Below are 10,973 nucleotides of genomic sequence, written 5' to 3'. Positions count from 1 at the left end.
CTCTCCCAAAAAAGACTTCCCTCCCCTCAGCAAAAAGAAAGAAAAAAAATACACAACCCTCCCCCTTTTCTAACCTCCCCCCCCATCGTCTGTGTACAGCTATATTAATATTAAATATGATGGAGAATGAGAGACACAAACGCTTCACATGGGGGCAGCTCGTGATTTCACCAACTTTGTGACCATCTTTTATGCTCTTGTTTTGCTTGATGCGCACACACACATTCATGCAGCATGACACGCACACACACACACACACACACACACTTGTGCTGTATAATTGTGTGCGTTGGGGGTGTTTTCAGGTTGTAGGGGGGTCTTTCGGGATGTTGTCATGAATGTCTGCCCATGAAGAAACTGATCACTTTAACAAGAGAGGCCGCCCTCCTCCTCAAGGGGTAGTGTGTGTGTGCGAGTGTGTGTGTGTACGTGTGTGTGTGTGCGCTCATGCGAACACGCCATCAAGCGTGGCGTGGTCTGCACAAGAGGCGGAGACAACAAAAGCAGGATGTGATACAGCAGGACTCCACTCCTCCAGTGAAATCAGCACAGTGCAGAGAGCGCCACCCATTGACGAATGGACGCCACAGCCGGGGCCTGCTGGTAAAATTCCACTCCCACAGACCAGGAAGGAGCGTGCAAGAGTACACAACAAATGACTTGATAAGAGCCGAGGAGCCTTGTGTGTGTGTCCTTTAGGGTATTCCAGTCGTGTGTGCTTGGAGAAACAAAAGGCAAAGGGGGCCTGCAGTGTGTCGACTGAGAAAGAGGTTTCTGTTTGTGTCTCTTCACTGGAGGCCCAGCTGGACCCCACCCATCTCCACACACACACACATATAGAAGCAACACACACTTTGAGGGGACCCTCAGTCCACTAAAAAAGACGACAACACAAACAAAAAACTGTCACATCCAACGTTGCACATTAACCGGCTACACCGGCAGAAAGCTCCTAAAGCCGGCACACTTGCGTTCGGAAACCAAAAGTTAAACATTAATGCAGCTAAAAGCCTCCTGGAAGCTCCCGCTTCCCATTTGTTTGTTTTTTTAAAAGCTGCGGTTTGAAGATGTGAGAGCCCGAAGCTGTCACGGGGAGAGACACCGCATCAGCGCTCCCTTGGGGGCCCTCCACCGCTATTGGCCCCCGCTGCATCAATCTTGAGAGCACATTTTAAATATGAGATTAAGAGGGTGATGTCATACCTCAGGTTACATAATGGCACCCTGCTAAGCTATTCATGTGTCATGGAGCTATTTATGTCTGAATAATAAAATATAACGCGACAGGGGGTGAACTTTGATTTATGGTCGCTGCTATTAAATGTGAATTAATGATATAAAAGCGCAGATTCATGGACACAAAGGCAGCCAGTGGAGCCATGCCATAGGACTCCAGCTCTTCTTGTCAAATCCATCAAATCCGTCGCGACAGATGTGAAGATACAACTTTTCAAACACCCAGAGTTTTCTATATTTTCACCCACACACGTCACTCTCGAGTGTGTGATTATATCAAACTGGCTCTGAGGACATTTGAACCACGAACTAGTCTCTCCACTGTCGTGGTTTTGACGCACGGAAACATTTCCTTGTCTGTAAGCTCCACAACCATGAATTATCCCACACGCTCATTCATCTTCTCCCCTCATAACATATAATTGCACAACAGCCGAGGAGGCTGGCCTCATCTTGTTATGCGACACCGTCCACTCTTCTTCAGAATCCTTGTCTGCAGACTGTTTGCCTGTTGGTATGTGAGGACTGCAGGTTTCTGCACGCAGCACAACATGCAATTCTGTAGCGTCTGCAAATCCTCTGACGGCAACACAACCATCCAGGAATAGTCATAATCATACAGATTAATAGGAATGCGTACCCTCGCTGCTCCCTACGCCTTGACACAGATGTTAATCCAGCTTTGTTGTTATTGTCAGCGTATTGAAAAGGGTTGTGGAAACACACAAAGCCTGGTTTCTGAAAACAGCAATAACCGGAAAAGCCAAATGCACACAAATAAATCCGCACATAAAGAGCTAATCCTGCTGCGCATTTTAGACAAACCACAGCACAACTGCTAGGCCCTGTTATTGTGACAGAATAATAGATTTAACACGTCTCAAAGTACCACCAGGAGGATTACAGGATTCACTCCCTTCACTCAGCCTCACAATTGAAAAACTCTGCATCCTTTAGAAATATGATGTCTTGGTCAAAATGCTTTAAAGAAAACACAAATGTAATCACAATAGGTGTCATCAAAGCTCATTTCTTTTCTTCATTAGAAACCCTCATGAGTGTGTAATTCTGTGAGGTGACAGCACCATCTAGAGGTGAGTTCAGGCAACTTCCTGTTTTCAAGATAGATCCAACATGGCTGCTCCCTTGTGGAGACGTGTTCAGGCTTCCTGGTTGTGTGGAGTAGATTGAGGGATTGGAGGTGAACTAACACAGAAAGCAATATTTCTAAATGTTGAACGGTGCAAACTGTAAAGGCTTGTGTGCTAGGTTCGAGATCTTTATTGTCTAGATCACATTTTTACTGTTTTTTAAGTGTCTTATCTCTCTTCTTGCAGCCACCATGGATGCAAAAGAGATGGTCCAGTGTGCGGTGCAGATAGAGAGATCCAACGCAGACAGAAGCTATGGGGACGTCTTGACCCTCCTCGGTGACCTCGACAAGTCTCACATCACGGCCGAGCAGCTCGAAGCAACAGACGTTGTTAAACGTCTCCACGGGCTCCTGAAAAGCTGCTCTGATGACAGCGTGAAGAGGACAGCCAAGAGCTTGTTGTCCAAGTGGAAGAGACAGTACGGCAAAGACGCCCGAGGTGTGAAAAGCACCGAGGATCCTGAGCTCTCTCCGAGGGTGTCTCTGCCAGACGAGGCCGAGGATGGAGGACTCTCCGAGCAGGGGGGCTCCCGCGCTGAGTCAGCACAGACATGTGACAGCAAAGTGAAGTGTGCACAACAAGAAGCGTCATCCCTAGTGGAACAAGAGCTGTCTTTCCCTGCAGAGAGCCCCTCTGCATCCTGTAGTTTCTCATCTGTAAGATCCAAATGTGTTCAGCTCCTTCTTGCCGCCCTCTGCCCCGAACTTCCCGATGGGGACAAGGCCGCAGAGCTGGCCGCTGACATCGAGCGGCACATCCACGAGCTCCACAAATCCATCAAATACAAAGCGTGCGTGAGGAGCAAGGTGGCCAACTTGAGGAATCCCCGAAACCGGCATCTACGCCGGGGCCTCCTGAGCGGCTCGCTGTCGCCCGAGGCCTTCGCCCGGATGTCTGCAGAGGAGATGGCCAGCGCAGAGCTCCGGCAGCTCCGGGAGGAGTACTCGTCCCGGGGCGTGAGCGAGAGGCAGCTTCCTCGGGGGACGGAAGGGACGCGGACGCAGAAGATCCGCTGCAAGAGATGCGGGGGTCAGACTGTAGCGTGACGCAGGTGTCCAGGGGTGCCCTGTTCTTACCCGCGTGGGTGAGGCAGGGCGGCCCTGACGAGGACGCCATGACCTTTGTGACCTGCAGCGGGTGTGGGCAGCAGTGGTACCACAGCGGCTGGGTCTGCCTCTAGATACAAGTATCAGAACCATTATTACTTATTAACATGACATAAACTGCTGTTGTTGCCAATTTCATCATATCAATTCTGCTGTTTTGTGTCATTGCGAATGGAGTTAAAAACATTGTTCTCGAGGCTTTGTGGTTCCTATTCTTGTCTCTTCAATACCGAGTGCGTAAACAACAAAAAATGAGACAGAAGACGTTTTTCTGCAGCATCTTACATGCTTCAAGCATCTTCTGTAACACTGAAACAGGAGGAATGTCAGAGGAATGAGGTGGGGAAACAAGGGACAGAGCATTCTCGCGGGATGGAGCGCATACTTGCCGTTTAAACAAGACATTTTTTTAGGATGCATCCTTTATTTTGCATGTGCATTCACCAGTTAATCCGTCACTAGAAGCCCTTCGCTGCCTTTCTGCCACGGGCTGAAAAAGACGAGTCACTGCCTGATGCAGCTGCAGACTGAAACCACTTTAAAAGAAGTAGCTCTCGTCATCTTCTTCCCGCTTAATCGTTTCCTGTCTCCTCCAGCAAATCTATACTTCCAGTAGCTAACTGCTTTCTCGCGCAACATTTACTGGTCAGAGAAATGACCTTTGACCTCACTTAATGTATGAGAAGAACGTGTATTCTTTTTGCCAAGATTGCTGTGAATGTTTAAACGCCTTGTTAGAAGGAGGAGAAGAAAACCTGCGCCTAGCTTCCTGCATCCCATTCATGTGGAGAGCATGTGACCTGAGAAAACAGTGGGCATGTGAGTCAGTAATCTGCCCTCCCGAGCGGCCTCTGGGGTGGATATCCCATGGTCCTTCGCTCAGTCGACGTGGCACGGTGACTGGTTTACACGTCATCGTGGCGTCACTGTACAGGCCTGAGGAGTTTCACTACCTCTTCTTTTTAAATATAATCTTTCTGAGCTGATGAGGGAGTGAGACTTTTCTGTTCTTTGCAGCAGACTCGGTTTTAAGAGGATAATTCGGGGGTGTTCTCGTGGTTGTGAGGTCTGGAGCTGCAATATCTTATCAGGCAGATGCAGGAGTGTCGCTGTTTGCTATCTCAGCACTGTGGCTCTTCTCTGTGTCTCCTTTCAGATGCTCCCTATCTTTAGAGTGTCGTGTTGGGTGACAGATCCCACCCTTCCAGTCTGGTTTGGCCTGTCAAATCAGTACTCTGTCGCCATGTATATCTTCTCTCCCTCGCACAACAAACATACCAACATTAAGAGGCTTTAAACCTGCAGAAAGGCACATCTTTTGATTATCTTTGCCCATTTAAGCAGTGCAATAGCATTGGCAATGCACAATTTCAGTAGGTTCATTTTCCTATAGTTTGCAGGAGGCTGCCAGGCCCTCTAACCAAGTGCTTCACATCATTTTTGTCCTGCTTGTGGACACAAATATTTCTCTTTTCAGGGTCCTAACCCCGATGTTAGGCGCCAATTCTTAGGTTAAAATATATTCCATGTATAAATGAATATGTTTCAGAAATCTGCTCTCACTCATGTAACAAATAAGAACAGACAAGGCCAATGAAAGGTGGATGTGATGACACCTCATCCAGCAGAGCGCATGATGATGAGGAGGAGGAGGAGGCGTGACACTCCCCGGGTCATGTGAGCCTTATCAGCGGCTCTAAGGCCAGAGAGCAGCGCCATGTCACCGGCTCACAGCAGCACACTGCCGGGATGGAGGTGGAGGATTTGAACGCAGAACACACCGACAGGTACAGTTACTGAAATGGAGCGGAAAAAAACTTTAACTTCAGTGGCTAAAATTGCCACTTTCCGATGTTTTAATCGGTCGCGAAGCGTGCAACGGTTAGCGCGTCCATTATCGGACAGCTAAGCTAACGGTAACAGTGTATGGTGGTGCGTCCATTATCGGACATAGCTTATTTAGCTTCGCGTCTCTCCACCAATATTCAACCATGTTGATAAAAGGTGTATGCTAGTTTCTGAGTGATAACCCCTTTCTTTTGTAAGTCAGTTTTATGCTAGCAAACTGCTGTTATAACAGCCGTTGTTCCCATGTTGTAAGTGTCATAAATCTTGTTTATTGATAGTAATTAAGTGCATTTTACATTCTGTAGGTTTGAATTAAATCATGTGATTGGTTCGTTTGGAGGAAATAATCATGACCCCAAAGAGCATTTAACTAGTGCAGTCTGCTGAGAGAAGCACATGACTGTGTGTGTGTGTGTGTGTGTGTGTGTGTGTGTGTGAGAGAGAGAGAGAGAGACTGTCTGTGTGTGTGTGTGTGAGACTGTGTGTGTGTGAGACTGTGTGTTTGTGTGTGAGTGAGACTGTGTTTGTGTGTGTGTGTGTGTGTGTGAGAGAGACTGTGTGTGTGAGACTGTCCATTCATTCCTGCTCCTATTACATTGTCACTTTCTAATAACATTTCTAATAGTATTTCTCCAGAAGAGACTGACGGTGAGCAGCGGTGAGTTTTAAAGGTCTCAGGACAAAGACATCATTTACACAGGTTTGGTCCTTGGGCTGAACATGCTGCCTGTTCATGTGACCGTGCTCCGTCTTCATTCACGTCGTTAAACTCCGCAAAGAAGTCCCAACTTCTCCTAACAAGCAGGGGATTTGTTCTAGTGTTGTCCTAATTGGCTGCAGACTGCACGTATACACTCCTGTTGGATGTTGGGACAGTAGCAGTAGATATTGTTTTTGTAATATACACGTTATACTACATTATATTAGAAATCTAACTGTGATGGATGAGGTGATCCTCGCTCCCAGATTCCCTCTGCTATGTGGGTGGAATTTGCCATTTAGCTTAAACTGGTATGTTAAGCGTGCACACGTGTGGCGGCTGATTAAATGTGTGCTTAAACCCCCGTAAGTCGCTCCTCTTTGCAGCTTAGCCTGTGAGTGGGTGAACTTGATCTGTAAAGTTAAATTCTCTCTCTTTTTTTTACAGATTGCTGACAAAATGATATAACAGTGAGTTACTCATGTTTCTTTCTGTTGTTGATTCACTTGTGGACGACTCACTGGTCCTGTGATCCGTGTCCATGTGATGTATCATTTCATATCTGACACTGGAGGAAGTTTATTCATGGCGTAGTGGCGTGAGTTGGTTGTTTTAATAGGATTAGCTTTAATCCTAGATTTAATCAGTGTCAGGGAATATGTGAGCAGTGAGTTTTACGAGTGTGTTATTAGGTGAGCACATTGTTCTTATCTCAAGCACGACTTTATCTGCGTGGCCAAAGGTAGAAATCCCTGAAGTTATACCGACACACTGAACGTTGCTTTGCCCTTTGCTTTCTGAGTTAAGAGGATGTTTCTGTGCTCCTCAGGTGGAACTACTTTCTCTCTTTGTGGCGTCTATTCTCCTCCTGACCCGACCCGCTGGCGCCATGACGTCAAAGTCGACCCTCCTGAAGGTGATCCTCCTGGGTGACGGCGGCGTCGGCAAGTCCTCGCTCATGAACCGCTACGTCACCAACAAGTTTGACTCGCACCTCTTCCACACCATCGGCGTGGAGTTCCTCAACAAGGAGCTGGAGGTGGACGGCCACCACGTCACCCTGCAGATCTGGGACACGGCGGGCCAGGAGCGCTTCCGCAGCCTTCGCACGCCTTTCTACCGCGGCTCCGACTGCTGCCTGCTCACCTTCAGCGTGGACGACGGACAGAGCTTCAGCAACCTGTCCAACTGGAAGAAGGAGTTCACCTATTACGCCGACGTGAAGGACCCGGACAGCTTCCCCTTCGTGGTGCTGGGCAACAAGCTGGATGTGCCGGAGCGCCAGGTGTCGGGGGAGGACGCTCGGCAGTGGTGCCGCGAGAACGGCGGCCACCCGTACTTTGAGACGAGCGCCAAGGATGCCACGAACGTGGCGTCGGCCTTCGAGGAGGCGGTGCGTCGCATTCTGGCGCTGGACGACAGAGCCGATCACCTCATTCACACCAACACAGTGGACCTGCAGAGGAAGAGTCACCCCGACTCCTCCTGCTGCTGAGCGGAGAGCTCGGGCGCGACAGACCATGCAGAAAGAGGAACCGGTGATAAACGTGTGGACAGGATCAGAATATCCTTTTTAAGACCAAAACTGACAATATCTTCTGCCAATATTCATCTTTTCCACACAGAACTCTGCACCCATCATTTCCCAACTCTGATGGTCCTTTTTAGGAATATTAATTTATACCTAACATGAATGGACAGTTAATAGAATGATGTTTCTGTCACGGTTTATAGATTTATTGTTGCATCAGAAGTGGACATAATCTGAGGGTTAAAGGCCTGTAGTGAGTGATTGTGTCGGGTGTCTGTGATAAGTCCCTGACGAAGCTGTGGTTACAAGTTTTACTCCACAAAAGGAGAAGTAAGAGGAGTATTTCTGCCTCTAGCAGCACAAACAACCACGTTTACAGCTAAAATATTGTGATTTGGTACTGATTGTAACCCTCAAAATGATTTTCAAGTCTTTAACAAACTACCATAAGTTATCAATGCATCATCGTGAAGGTACCTAAAATGTATGTGGTTAATCAAATTACAGATAAAGTAGATTAATGAGATTGACTGCTTTAGGTTTAGACAGATTAAACAGTCACGTGATCAACTAAGTTTTTGAGTCTCTTCATCTGTTTTGTTTTTTACACTGGAAATTAAACGGCATCCAACAATGAAACTGGAGAAAAATCAGTCTTTTGTGTTGTTCACTTCCTTTTTTTATTTATTTATTTGAAACACAGTGCCCTCTTTGTCCACAAGGCGGCGCCCTCGTGCCAGAAGTTTGTGGCTTCACAGTCGCATCGGTGAGCTCCTCACCTCAAAGGTAAAAGACACAGTGACGCTGAATCCAGTGACACACAGGTGTTTTCACCTATTGGCTCTTAATGAGATGTCAATCAAATACAGCTGGTTCGCTCAAAGGCTTCCGAGCGGACCGCTAATCAGGCAACATAAGTGAAATCACCTGTGTGTGTGTGTGTGTGACGCAGGAGGCAATTACGTCAATCAGCTTCACCTGTTGCACGAGTTGTTTCTTGATTATATCACACAAACCAACCTTAGAAATGTTTGATTTTTAATTTATGTTGAAATAAAATGAGTAGAATGAACAAAGTATTTAATATTAATGAGAATTGATTAGTAGAGCATGTAAGGAATTCTTACCCTTCCCTGTTTGATAGTCCACTAAATATTTTGGGTTTTTTTCCATTACAATTGTCAGTAGTTCCAGCTCTACAGCAATGCCTTAAATATGTGTTTGTTACCACAAAAAACTCAAATTAATTCCACTTCAGAGACCCAAACACAAGAACGAGACAGGAGACAAACGGTGTCACGATAATAAAAAATATCGGTTTTACTAGAGAAGGTTACAAAAATCATCACTATATAGGAGTCATAGAACTATTTCCAACTTAAAAAATAAAACCATAATGAAACACCTACAGGGACCACAATGCCATCAAAGTACAATGAAGTTTTCTTTAGAAAAGGGCGGGTGGAAAGGGAGAGTGGGGGGGGGGGGGGCAAACACCGCCTACCATAGTTGTCAGTACGATTGACTACACATCACCTGAAAAACTGCAAAGACACAGTCATGTCTCCTTCATGCAAATAACGAGGAAACAACAACACCCTGACACGCATCGTCTTATAGGAAATTGAAGTTTTTGCCTTTACATCAACCTGGTGGCAAAGCACGTATATTTATCAAACATAACACACATGGCAATATAGTCCTTTTTTATACAGAATAGACAGCTGCACACATGGACGATACTGACATGCTTCATCTCATCAAAGTTCAAATATTTGTCTTCTTCAGTGTTTTTTTTTTTTTTTATTGATTTATTTTTTTTAGGGTAAACTAACCAGTGATGATCAATATAGAATATAGTTCATGATTATTAAACAATATCTGATTATAAAATCAATGTATGAAAATTCCTGACTTGTTTTATTCAGAGTGTAAACATCCAAAACAGTCTCTGTGGCTCATATGAGAGGCATGACGTCAAAGAAACAAATCAAAAGAAAAAGAAAAGTGACTTTTTCTCTCAACTCACATGTTGATGAGTCAGTCATTTGGCCGGCCACCGAAAAAAATAAGCACAAACGAGTTCCATAAAATCATAATTACTGAATCACAAGAAGAACTCAGCTGCCTAAAACTGATAAAACATTAAAGATCCATTTTTTTTTAATCACATTTTTAAATGTATACGTCACAAGCACCTCAACCCATCGTATCATATCATAACTGCACTGTATCCCTCTCACGACATATCATTTAAGATGTTTACATTACAATTATTATACCAAATGCAGAACTAGTATTTGAGTGCTAAACACACATCTCAAAAGGGTACATTTACATATTGTGGAAAAAGAAAGAAAGAACAGAAGAGCGTGGCGGAGCACTGATCGTGCTCTCCACGTGTTTTTAAGAGGAGGTGTGAATCGAGATCTTTTCAGGGTGGTTCAGATATTTACAGGTGAACTTCATTCACAAAAGGAGGAAGTTTAGAAAACGATAGAACCGGCTTTTTACTGTAGAATTCACACGGGACAGCGTATCAAATCCGGCGAGGGGGTTCGTGTTTAGACGGTTGAAGCTTTGGAAAAGAACACAACTGGCTAAAGTCAGATTTGGTTTGATACCTGAGGTGTGTGTTAAAAGACCCGGAATAGATTTATCTTTGATTTTCTGCTGCCGCTGGTGATGAGTGTAGCAAAACCCGTAAAGGTCTGAACACACTTAAGTCACTTTCTTGCCAAGAGTTGCATCATACAGCTCTCTGTTCGCCTCCTCTGACCCTTGACAAGAAAGCAAAGAAGCATATTTCCCAAAAACATCCCTTTAGTAGAAGTTTGCTACACCTCTGGTTTCAAATAAACGGTTGATAGCTTAGCAGGCAAACTCTGATCATGTAAACGCACATAATCCTTGAGATACCACATGATTTGAGTCTTGTATATGTTGCTATGAGAGCGGGGCTTTGTGTGTTTGAGGGATTCTCCCTTATTCTTTTGTTTGGTAATAGTGCAATAACGTATCGAGTGTTAGCAATAAAAAGTCCAAAATGGAGAAGAAGGAGGAAAAAAAAACAACCAATGAGCGCAAAAAACGTAAAGATCGTAGTAGTACCTGGCATACTTTTCAGAGAGTATTAAAAAAACAACAACATTCATACACATTCGCACAATATATTCATATTCATATATATATGCATATAAAACACCAAAAAAAAAAAAAAAAAAACGGAGGAAGTTGGTTGCTGCCTGGCTTCCCCTGTGGCTGAAGCAGACAGTGTACAATGTTTTTTTTTTTTCTTTAATTTTTAGGAGCTGTTGAGAGGCTGTGCTGGCTCAGGGCGCGAGGCCATCACAGCCGGGCCACGTTCACCAGCCGCCCGCCCCAAAATAAAGCCCGCG

At 45.3% G+C, this 10,973-nt stretch overlaps 2 protein-coding genes across 4 annotated transcripts; both read left to right on the top strand.

The window, feature by feature from the left end:
• The first annotated feature begins 2,389 nt into the window (after nucleotides 1-2,389).
• tceanc (transcription elongation factor A N-terminal and central domain containing) lies at nucleotides 2,390-3,581 on the top strand. The gene is given in 3 exon segments (XM_079185783.1): nucleotides 2,390-2,437; nucleotides 2,574-3,419; nucleotides 3,422-3,581. Coding segments are annotated over 2 exon segments (990 nt in total). The 5' UTR covers nucleotides 2,390-2,437; nucleotides 2,574-2,578; the 3' UTR covers nucleotides 3,571-3,581.
• A 1,616-nt stretch (nucleotides 3,582-5,197) lies between these two features.
• On the top strand, nucleotides 5,198-8,208 carry LOC306715117 (ras-related protein Rab-9A-like). Of its 3 annotated transcripts, none has more exons than XM_079185358.1 (3): nucleotides 5,198-5,283; nucleotides 6,492-6,514; nucleotides 6,874-8,208. In XM_079185358.1, exon 3 carries the CDS (start codon nucleotides 6,934-6,936, stop codon nucleotides 7,537-7,539), a length of 606 nt encoding a protein of 201 aa, XP_079041484.1. In that variant the 5' UTR covers nucleotides 5,198-5,283; nucleotides 6,492-6,514; nucleotides 6,874-6,933; the 3' UTR covers nucleotides 7,540-8,208. The 3 variants fall into 3 exon arrangements, with proteins under 3 accessions (XP_079041484.1, XP_079041485.1, XP_079041486.1); XM_079185360.1 differs by lacking the exon at nucleotides 5,198-5,283 and adding an exon at nucleotides 5,345-6,002; XM_079185359.1 differs by lacking the exon at nucleotides 6,492-6,514 and having other exon boundaries at nucleotides 5,221-5,283.
• Nucleotides 8,209-10,973: the final 2,765 nt, after the last annotated feature.

Source organism: Pholis gunnellus, assembly GCF_910591455.1.
Source record: "Pholis gunnellus genome assembly, chromosome: 24".
In the NCBI taxonomy this organism is placed as follows: domain Eukaryota; kingdom Metazoa; phylum Chordata; class Actinopteri; order Perciformes; family Pholidae; genus Pholis; species Pholis gunnellus.
This window is presented reverse-complemented; position numbering and strand designations above follow the sequence as displayed.